Source organism: Aplysia californica, unplaced genomic scaffold (assembly GCF_000002075.1).
Source record: "Aplysia californica isolate F4 #8 unplaced genomic scaffold, AplCal3.0 scaffold00021, whole genome shotgun sequence".
NCBI lineage: Eukaryota > Metazoa > Mollusca > Gastropoda > Aplysiida > Aplysiidae > Aplysia > Aplysia californica.
In genome coordinates this window covers 2492213-2503639 of record NW_004797291.1, presented here as the reverse complement: position 1 = coordinate 2503639, position 11427 = coordinate 2492213, and the positions used below count along the sequence as shown (strand labels likewise).

Sequence of the window (11427 nt, the reverse complement as noted above, 5' to 3'; positions counted from 1 at the left end):
CACTCTTCAATGGTGTAACAATATTTTGTCTGTCAATGTCTGACGATGACCAATACATCATTCGTTTTAAAAAAACCCCGTAGAAATAGGAGAATTAAATGTTAAGATGATTTCTGCTATAGTCCGGACAACACCAAATGGACAACTTGTCAACCTCGTTACAGAGAAACTAAGAGGCGAATTGCCCTCATTTTTTGGCATGTTCCTTTGAATTAAAAAAAAACAACTAAAAAGACTCGATTTTCGAGGATATACAATAAATATAAAGAGGAATTTTCTATATAATCATTAGTATTTAATTACAGTCTGCGCGGTGATTTTTTATTAGGACAAAAACGGTGGTTGAGTATTATACGGGGTGCCCACTTCGGAGGGGATCGGCCGATCTTGGTCCGATCGAAGATCGCCGAGGACCTTTTCAGCTTGCGCAAAATTAATGATTTCGCGTGTAAGCACTCCAATATTTGTCCTATTCGATACACAAGTCACAAAATAAAATAAAAGTAAAGAGCACGCAACTTTTACCGTACCGGTATACCCCTCATGTCTTAAAACCTCAAAGAGATCTTGGCATGAGGATCTATGACCACTATGATCATCTAAGTTAAAGGTATGAAAATCCATTCGCTCTTCATCAGCTGTTAAACACATACACGTACACACACACACACACACACACACACACACACACACACACACACACACACACACACACACACACACACACACACACACACACACACACACACACACACACACAGACATAAGTCTGAATCCCGCATGAAGAAGTCTTTACTTCATAAAGTAGGCCTATAATATTTCAGGTTTTCTTTTGGGACGCTGTCCAAGAGCCTGCCTTCTTATAAAAATCCGTTGTGTTGATGGGAATGCTAATTTAACTGACTGCACTGCAGTCGCAAGAGAGAGAGAGAGACAGACAGAGAGAGAGAGAGAGAGAGAGAGAGAGAGAGAGAGAGAGAGAGAGAGAGAGAGAGAGAGAGAGAGAGAGAGAGAGAGAGAGAGAGAGAGAGAGAGAGAGAGAGAGAGAGAGAGCCGGGGGGGGGGGGGGGTTGGGAGGGGGGATACGAAAGAAATTTAATTAAAAATTAAAAGAGTAAAAGACAACTTTGTTGAAGGCAACTGGAAGTAGTGGAAGGGGTATGATAGGCCTACCTAACCCTACAAAATGAGCGAAACGCTGAACGAACAGTTCGAACAGTGTCATGGAACTCTTTCGTGAATAGAGAAAGATAAACTACTGATGGTCACACCAAATCAATCCGCTTAGGTCTATCTCATATTGCCTAACTTAAAAGCCTTTTTAGTAAGATATTAAATCGGCAAAATTGATGTAATATTGTTTTTTTTCACTTTTGACTGGAGATATTTGAAAATGTATTTTAAAAAGTTACATATATTGTTGCACTATTTGTTCTTTTCCATTGCCGAAGTATTTCCGCCTTGGCTGTACGTCGGCCTTTTATCGTGTGGCCGTCGAGGTAAGTGGCTGGAGTCCATGTGGCTGCGTAGAAAATGTGAAAATAATTTACTTTTCATGATACTAATCGTATTCTTGCATATTTACAATTGTTACATTTTAGTGTTTATTTTGATTATGTGTGGTTGAATTGGTGGACGGAATATTCTGTTAATTTTAGAGGTTCTAGATTAGTTGGGTTGGTGTTGGATTGCCCACTATCCTATCTTATTCCTATACTCTGCCTTTGCATGACCATGTGGTATGGCCTGCCGTTGGGGTAGCCTTGTGGGCCCTGCTTTCGTACTCGTGATGCTAGATCTAGAAATTTAGCTGTCCTGATAGAATTCTAGACGATGTTGCCGTGAATTCTTCGAAGGAAGTGGCTATTCTCTCCCGGGGTGAGAAAAAAATACGATCTAATCTAGATTTTTAGGCTAGATCTAGAATCTAGATTCTAGATTAGATCTAGATCTACCTCTGACTACCTCTCGCCGTGGGTGAGACTTGCCAGCGTAGGCTATTCTCACCCGGTGTGAAACAAGACCTGTTTTTCCTCATTTTGGAATAGATTCTACTGTCTATCGGTGTGGATGATCAAATTGATAAAGGCCACCTCTATTCTCACCCGGAGTGAGAATAGTGCAGGCGAGTCTTGTGGCTATTCTCACCTGGTGCGCGTTCACCCTAAACCACAGAATTCGGCGCTTTTTCGGTAGTTCCCACCCCCCTTATTTGATAGAGCCTGACCTACATCTAGATCTAGATTTCTAGATCTAGATCTTTCTAGATCTAGATCTATATACGTTTGATTAGCGGCAAGCTAAGATGTCAAACCTAACAACTGCAAAACATTAAATTGTGGTAAAATTCATGGGGGCATGCCCCCCTGAAACCCCCCACCTTGTTTTTATTAGGTCAGGGGGGCAAGCCCCCCTGAAATCCCCCTACTCTTGGGGCCAAAACCGGCGAATAACAAATGCGGGGTGGGAACTAGATCTACCGAAAAAGCGCCCAGAATTCTACACTACTGTGATAACAGAAAAATTGTAGATTTCTGTGTCGTGAACAAACGTTCCATTACTACTGTAGCCTACTGAAAGCGTACAATTTTGTCTGTGGGCAGTGGAGAGAGAGAGAAAGAGAGAGGAGTAGCGCGAGAATTTCCGGGCAAAACAAAATGGCGACCCGCGTAGTTCGGCTCGGTTCGAAAAGTTAAATAGCCGTAGCATCTTTGTAGACAACCAAATTAATTTACTTTTGTGTTTTAACATCATTTTTTAACTTTGTGTTGGTCAATTTGATCGTCCACACCGATAGTCAGTATTCAGAAAGAGAGAGGAGGGGAGGAGTTGATCTTGCGAGAACTTCCGGGTGGGTGAGAATAGCCACTTTCATTGATAAAAGCCAAGAAAAAATTACGTTATAGCACAATAAATAGTAAGCTAATTTGCTACTGGCTATTTCACTTTTCGAATCGAGCCGAACTATGGGGTCGCCATTTTGGAAGGACTTCCGTAACGAGCGACCACTCCAATGTACGCAATAAAGAAGGGACTTTTGAGTGGGTATGTAAAAGATAGGGTTTAGTATTTGGTTGGGCAATAACAGTAAACTTCGTTTGTGTTAGGCTACTTTGTATTCCTCTTGCCTTCCTTTGTCTCTTCACCTGGAATGGAAATTATTAGTGACATGTTAACATCATAAGGCAAACACAATAATATGACATGATTAGAAAATCAGTGGCGTGGCTGGGAATCAAACCTGTGAGTGAGGGAAATAAACATGGGAAGGACTTCCGTAACGAGCGACCACCCCATCAAACACAATAAAGAAAAGGCCTAGACCTACCCCTATCCCTGCCCCAAGCCCTCAATTCTACTCTGTCTCATAGTGGTCGCTCGTTACGGAAGTCCTCCCTAAACAGCGCTGCCGGAGAGCGGAAGTTGATAAAGTATGCGGGGTCAACAATGGCTGCGCCCTGAGTAAATTCTACTAATCCCCGACTCAGATCTTCAAATCGTTGAACGGCCTAAAACTGCGCAAAGGACCGTAATTTTGTCATGTCCGGGTGGTATAACAGTGGCTCTCGGTCTCCCATAAGAATTGTGGTGCTGAACAAGTACAATCTTGAATAAATAGTGGTCGCTCGTTACGGAAGTCCTCCCGCCATTTTGTTTTGACCAGAAGTTCTCGCAAGATCTACTCGTCCCCAGTTCTCACAAGATCTACTCGTCCCCAGTTCTCGCAAGATCTACTCGTCCCCCCTCTCTCTCTCTCTCTCTCTCTCTCTCTCTCTCTCTCTCCCTCCCTCTCTTTCTGAATACTGTATCGTTGTGGACGATCAAAATGACCAAACGGATCCGTTGACCTAAATAAAGTTAAAAAATGATGTTAAAAAAACAAAAAACTAGATCTAGAATCTAGAGTACATCCTGTGGTGCGATATACAGTAAGCGATAATCTACCTAGATCTAGATCTAAACCCTAACCGTAGCCGTAACTCTTCAATCTTGTATAGGCCAAGTTTGCCCAGTAGACCTTGTCACAGTGAAGTAGGCCTTAAGTGCCTTTCCTCTGCAGGACTCCTTCTGGTGAGCGGATAGCTTGATCTAGATTCTAGATCTAGAGAATAACTTTTTTTGGTTTATTTACGAATCGAGTGGCCTGCGTGTGTGACAGTGTGTGTGTGTGCTAATCAGGTTGGTTCTACGTTCGGCCGCATGTCGCACACACACTCTACCAGGTCTGGGTGCTGAAACTTTGAGATCATGTAAAATCTTACAATTGCCGAAATATCCCACAAATACGCTCTCTGGGGGCATACGGTTGGCAGCTCTGCAAATAGCCTAAATATTATACCTGTTTACCTATTTCAGGTGAAAATCCACAATGCCAGGTGGAATCCCAAATATCCAAGGCAAGACCTATACCACTCCACGACGTCCTTTTGAGAAGGAACGTCTTGACCAGGAGTTGAAACTCATTGGTGAATATGGACTGAGAAACAAACGTGAAGTCTGGAGAGTCAAGTATGCTTTGGGTAAAATCCGTAAAGCTGCCAGAGATCTGCTAACCCTGGATGAGAAGGACCAGAAGCGACTTTTTGAGGGTATGTTGGTTTTTACTTGAAGTTTGATAAGTGGGAGCTCTGGTGTGGTTTGCTTTTGTTCCTGTCGAACATCTATCGTCCTTATCTCTCCTTTTTTGTGTTACTTTCTCGTAACATCTACTTTAATCTTATGCACTTACATTATGACCTTATTGTGTTGCAAGTGCTGGGAACAGCTTGATTTTGTCAATGTTTGTTGTTTTGGTATTACTATTATTTTACTTTCACATCCGTCTTATCTCAAGTTCAGATATTTTCTAATCTATTTTATGTTAATTTTGACTTCATATCCATTGCAAATAATTATTTTTTGTTGAGATGTTTGAAGTTTTTGACACAAAAGGCCTGAAATTGCATAGTATTTTGCATATTTTAAAAAATGACAATATATAGCCTATCCATTCTTGTATGATAATTGTAGTGTGGTTTGCAGGGATATTGAACTAATGTGCCTTTGTTCAAAATATTTGGTCCTAATTTCACGTTCAGCGTCTTTTCAGAAAGTTGTTTGTCATGATTGGGCATTTGTCTGTGTGTCGCAAAAAGTTTAACATTTTGAAATAATACTTGTACGTTCTTTCAGGTAATGCCCTTTTGCGTCGTCTTGTACGTATTGGTGTGTTGGATGAAGGCAAAATGAAGCTTGATTACGTTCTGGGTCTGAGACTGGAGGACTTTTTGGAGCGCCGACTGCAGACGCAGGTTTTCAAGTTGGGTCTGGCTAAGAGCATTCACCATGCCCGTGTGCTCATCAGACAGAGACACATCAAGTAAGTCATTTGTCATTAACCCTTTGAGAGGCGAATTAATTTGCTCTGTCCAGTCCCATAGAGGCAAATTAATTTGAGAACTTCATGAAAATGTCTTGGGTCCCGAGAAATGCTTTGTAACTTCATTTCTTAAGATATAGAAATGTAACCAAAGATCTTTGAATTGGAAATTTAATTAAGAAAAAACATGGGATAACAATTTTCAGAAGAATTTCTTGCCATAGATTTTATTTGTTTGCTTGTCTGAGTGTCTTTGTGTGTGTCTTGACATGTCAAATTTCTCCTTGTGAGGCTGATACTTTAAAAGAGCTAGGGAAACAGAATGCTACCGTACTCTTTGTGCATTGAAATGCAGTGTTTCCCCTTGATTCACCGATATCCCAATAAAATGTGTTGAACAGGTTGCAAACATTCATATTTGCTACCATTTCACATTCGGTTACTGCCTTAATATTCATTTTGCAATCCAAGTCTGGGTCTGAACTTTAGTTTGGGGCGGGAAATGCTAGGGATATCTTCCTTGAAAAGAGTTAAACTTAGTTTGAACCATTTCCTGTGGTTCCGTACACAAAATCGGGTCTCAGGTGCCAGGTTCATGATTGCAACTTGTCGCGATAACCTCACGGGGGGGGGGGGGGGGGAGGAGATCAGGCTGATTTTGGATGGGGAATTGTAATTGTTGCAAATTACTTGGTGCTAATCTCTCAGAAGGTCCCTCGACTGTCTGTTTGGGTAGTAGGAAAAGTTGTGTTTCTTGACATTAGTTTTGATTTTCATCCTCTGCAGCTTGAGCCAAGAATGAGCCTTTTGTGGGTTGTAAGTACAAAAATAGATGATGGCACCCATGTGTCCACGTTGATGTCCGTACTGGAGAGCGGCTGTGCGCTAACAGGCCACGGTGCTTTATGATGGTTGGATGATGTAAAACATTGATAGGCCACTGAGGTTATCAAAATCTCATGTCTATCGATAGAATCATAATGATCTTACAAAGTTGCTGGATGGTGTAGAACATTGATAGGCCACTGAGATTATTGAAATCTCATGTCTATTGATAGACCCAATGTTTTCCCTTGCTGGGAGCAGCACAGGGTAAAGTATACAGACTTCTCTACTGCTGTCTACCGTTACAATCACAATAAGGCTACAGTACACCTCAACGTAAGACTTTTGCAAAACATCCAATATATTTCGTGTCACTATTCTTGTCTCTATTCTAAAGTACACTTTCCTCAAGCCCCGGTTGCACGCAACGATAAATTTTTTTAAAAGAACTGGACGGTCTATCGATCATGAGACAAATCATCAGGTGTAACCTCAAAGTTTGGACAATGGCTTGGAGACTCAGTCGAAAAATCAAGCGCTGTTTAATATTTTCAGTGCGATCACGGTCAGATCGAGGTGGGGGGCACTGTGACGTAGAATCACTTTATAATTTGAGGCAGCGCGGGATTAAACACAGGGTTAAAAGATTTTAGTATAGTTATCCCAGGTAAGAACTGATTTTATATTCGGAATCAGCATCTCAAAATAATCTGGGTTGCTCGGGGAGAACCTGAATTGATGCAGGTTTTAAACAAATTTTTTTAAAACCATTTTTATTAGTTGATTGTCAATGATGAAGTTGCGTATCAAGGTCACCCGGTGCGTTGCACATCTGCAGTCAGTCAATGACTAGGAATCTCCCTGATCGAAAGAAAACTAGACGATAGATTGGAACGCCTAATCAGACTGCACAGCTCGATAAAACGGACAGTTCTAGCATACGACGAATCTGGCAGTTTATCGTTGCGCATAACTGGGGCTATAGCTCGACGTTCGCGTGCCTCACTGTCCGGCTTCTTGGCCACTTTGTATATTTTATGCTAAAATGCAGGTGTGCTGTAGCATAGTTGTTTGTATATTGTTTCATTCTTGTTCTCCTACCTGTTTGACTTCAAACTTATGCTTGGTTTATCTTGTGGTCTGCGAGGTATGTTTGGCTGCCCTATCTGATGTGTTGATTTGGTTTGGGACTGTATTTAGGATTGAAAGGGGGGTATCATTTGTTGTCAGTTCTTTTTTTGATGGTTTTGAAAATAATCAGTTGGAATTATTCTTTTGGTTTCTGAAAAAAGGAAGTTATTTGAGCTGGAGTGATTGTTTCAATCACTGAATAACTGACCCGTTCTGTTTGTTTCAGGGTGCGCAAACAAGTGGTGAACATCCCCAGCTATGTTGTGCGTCTGGACTCTCAGAAACACATCGACTTCTCACTGAGGTCACCATACGGTGGCGGCCGCCCAGGTATGTTCTTAATAATTTTCATGTGTGTCATGATGCAGTGGAATCAGGCGTCAAGTGAAAGTATATGGAGCGATTTGTGTCATCTGATGTTGTGAACATGGGGGTTTGGTGGGGGAATATCAGGTGCTTCTGAAAAAAGACCATTTACGGCTCAACGGATGATAAAAGGCATATATATAGAACCATATATTTTCTCAAACCTGATAGAATGAGCTGTGCAAAAATGAGTGATCAAATACAAGCAAAACGCGATGAAGTCAACAATTAGTACATTAGCACAGCAAATCAATTGATAACAGATAGCGTGTAGTCGTTCAGCTTGATCGCGTCACTATCGATCGATATCTGGACCAAGAGACGTTCAACGGGGTCAAGATAAATTGCAAAGTCATGGGTCACTATTTATAACTTTCACCTGCAATGTTGTCCAAGGAGTACTGAAATTTTCCATTGATATGGGTCAGGGCCTGCACCCTTTATATATAGGGGCTGCGCACTTCCAGGTTTTAAAGCCTGTCCATTTGCCTTACTTTTAATGGGAAAAAAAATTCCCAAACATGCAGAACATTCTACTTTCATTATTTTGACAAGCGCCTGATTTCATCATGCTGCTTCATGTCTTTTCAAAGATGTTGCAAGTTTAGCTCTGGAACTTTGGCGTATTCAAGCATTACTGCATCTCGACTCTCCACATCCTCAAGGCAGATCATCTACAACTCATACCATTTTCCCGTTCATGAAGCTATCAGAGGATAGCAATGTGTTCATGATTCTTTGATCAGTTTGAAAAGCGTGAACATTTCCTCTGACATTTGGTTCCTTGACCAAGCCCATATTTACCTTTCAGGTTTATACAAAATGTCTATTTGTTGGGCAACCTCCCCCCTCCTCCCCCTATTGTCTTGAGAAACGGCTCCATACTGCAAGGCGTACAGTGTGTGTGGCTTGTGAGTTCTCATGGTTGAGTGGATCGTTTTTCACCACCATTGAACATAACAAACGCCGCATTAAAATGTGTCGAGTCCAAAGGACATATAGATCACTGGTTCTTGGAATTCCAGAATTTAATCACTTTTTTACTCCGTGGGAGAAAAGAAATATTGTTTAAAGGTTACAGGGATGGGAAGATTAACATTTTTCCTTCCCTCTTAGTTTTAAAATCTAGTCTTTTCGTGACTTTCCTTACAAGATCTTTTAATCTTTTAAATTTGTGCAATTTGCTTTTTTAGCTGATTTTTGTTTTAAAAAACCAAAAAAACCTTATTTCCGTTTTCAAAAATAAGTTTCTTCTTTGTGAATTTTATGCCAAACAATTTCCTTTTGATCCTATTCCAAATTACAACATTCTAGTACAAATTTTGGGTGAGGTATTGAGAGAAAAAAGTTGTGCTGTTGTTTTGGCTTCTTTTTTTTCTTTTTTTTGATCACCTTGTATTTGGTGTTGCTCAACTGTGCTAATAAAGCCTGTGTTGTTACCAGAACTTAAAAATCGGGGGGGATAAAGAGACAAGTACTGTTTTTGTAGAGGCTTCATTTTTCCTACATTGTCAAAACCTGATATACAAAGTTTAACTGCTTTTTATTAGAAATAATGATTCTTAAATTTTTGTGGAGGGAATCCCCTCATGTGCTTTGGGAATTTTTTCTTTGTAACTAATGGGCTCTGCTTACTTGGCTGCAAAATGTTTGTTTCTAGATCTGTGTAAGAGGTGTGGGATACTGTAAAAAGTTGCTGTAGATCTGAATAGTGATCTTCTTAGTAGCGAGCTAGAGAGGGTTTTTAGTGCCTATGTAGACTAAAGTCTACTGGAGTAGAGGACTGATAAATTGGTGTTGTTTCCCTCAGGTCGTGTCAAGAGGAAGAACGCCAAGAAGGGCCAGTCCAGTGGTGGCGGAGATGATGATGACGGTGACGAGTAAGCAGTGGACTTTGCAACATGTTGAATGTTGATGTCTGAATAAATTCGTCTTACAGATATCCTGGTCTTTTTCTATTTTTTTGTTACCCTATAGAGATTTTCAATCTCTTGGCTATGTCAGTTTTGTTTTGATAGAAATAGCTTTGTGTTGCAGAGAAATGTTGGATTATGGGGGTCAATATAATTTAAAGATCTAGAATCCTCTTCGGTGGTATTCTTGCAGAGAAGCGTTTGTACTGATATTGAAGTGCGAATGATTTTAGTATGTTGCCAGTGTGGCACAATTCCAGATACAATGGAGATTTTTATGACCAGCCTCATCAAATTCAAGAGGTTTTATGGACCCAAAGTATTGATTCGATTACTTGCATATTGACCCATGAGCATGATGCGAGTGCTCTAGATCAAGTACATTTTAAATGGGGAGGAAATTTTGTCCCTGTAATGCTACAGCAAGCGGTATCCTCATGACTTGCCTCATTACTGTTGGGACAGGAAAGCAGAGCATTAGCATATGGAATAAACATGGCGAATTTTCCCACTTGACACACAGTAAGCTTAAGTTGATGAAAATAAAAGAAAGGCAGGCTGCACCCATTTGACACAGTGTGAGTACCGATAACCCTGAGTTGATGGTATGAACGAATGAAACTGCACCCAGGTAAACATGGTAAACCTGAGTTAAGTATACCATAGAATGGCAAACTGCACCCATATGACTCGGTGTAAGCCCGAGTTGATGACTTGAAACCAAAGAATGGCGAATTGCCCCCACTTGACACACAGTGAGCCTAAGTTGATGGTTTGAAACAAAAGAATTGCGAACTGCACCCACGTGACACGCGCTGGGTGAGCCCATTTGAGTAATCTCGGGTTGAGGGTGTGGCCTACACATTTTTATCTGCCAAACTCTTGGGAGGGGGGAGGCTTGAACTTGATGCACTTTGGTGACACACATGTGGCCTACACATTTTTATCTGCCAAACTCTTGGGAGGGGGGAGGCTTGAACTTGATGCACTTTGGTGACACACATTTTTTAACTGGTGACTGAAACTGAATGTAATCTTGGTCTGTCACCACTTTTGTCTTTTTCAACTTTCTATGGGGTGGGAAGGCTTGTACAGTAGAACAGGACTATAGCGGGACCTTACCGAATTCATTCCTATGGAATTTGCATTCCTTATTAGTTATAGAGTAAATTATACTACAGCAGGAACTCTTCCACTCCCACAGCAGGATTTTTCTTCTAGAACGTAAGTCGTAAGTCCCGCTATAGCCCTGTTCCACTGTACCTGCAACTGGAACAATTAAGGGGATCCACTGGTCAGATCAGTAAAAATTTTGAAAAAAATATCAGTTTTCGGATTTGGGAGTATCTTAATAGTTATCAATATCAAGGATCCATCTTTAGAAGTAGAAGCCTAATTCCTTATCAAACTTAGAAATAGCTGGAAAATGCATTTGAGAGAGGTAGGAAAATCTTCACCAAAAATTATCTCTCTTTGCAGTTCTCTCAGAATTGTTTATCTGACCAGGTTGCAACACTATATTGAGTAGATCTCAGAAAGTTACTGTCAGAATTGTTTCAAATTTGCACACAATCTTTTATACACATTTTTCTATAACCTTACAGTAGCATTTTTCTTTTTATGGTACTCATTTGAAATTTTAGGCCTTTTTATTTTACAAAATCATAAAATATTGGAGACCTGAATGTAGTGCAGGACTGTAAGGCTCACAAGTCAGTACAGAAATTTCAAATTTGGCCCTACTGTAAGGTTATTCTACCTACCAGCAGTAATCGCCATGCCAAATGTTAGGCTTCTATCTTGAAGCATGTTGATGATTGACAAAATGTAAAA

General features: G+C 40.6%; 1 protein-coding gene across 2 annotated transcripts; it reads left to right on the top strand.

The window, feature by feature from the left end:
- The first annotated feature begins 1477 nt into the window (after positions 1–1477).
- Positions 1478–9623, top strand: LOC101849663 (40S ribosomal protein S9). 2 transcript variants are annotated; one of them, XM_005090769.2, is made up of 5 exons: positions 1478–1499; positions 4357–4589; positions 5173–5359; positions 7542–7645; positions 9492–9623. In XM_005090769.2, the coding sequence occupies exons 2-5, from the start codon at positions 4370–4372 to the stop codon at positions 9563–9565; spliced, it is 585 nt and encodes a 194-aa protein (XP_005090826.1). In that variant the 5' UTR covers positions 1478–1499; positions 4357–4369; the 3' UTR covers positions 9566–9623. The 2 variants fall into 2 exon arrangements, with proteins under 2 accessions (XP_005090826.1, XP_005090825.1); XM_005090768.2 differs by lacking the exon at positions 1478–1499 and having other exon boundaries at positions 4334–4589.
- Positions 9624–11427: the final 1804 nt, after the last annotated feature.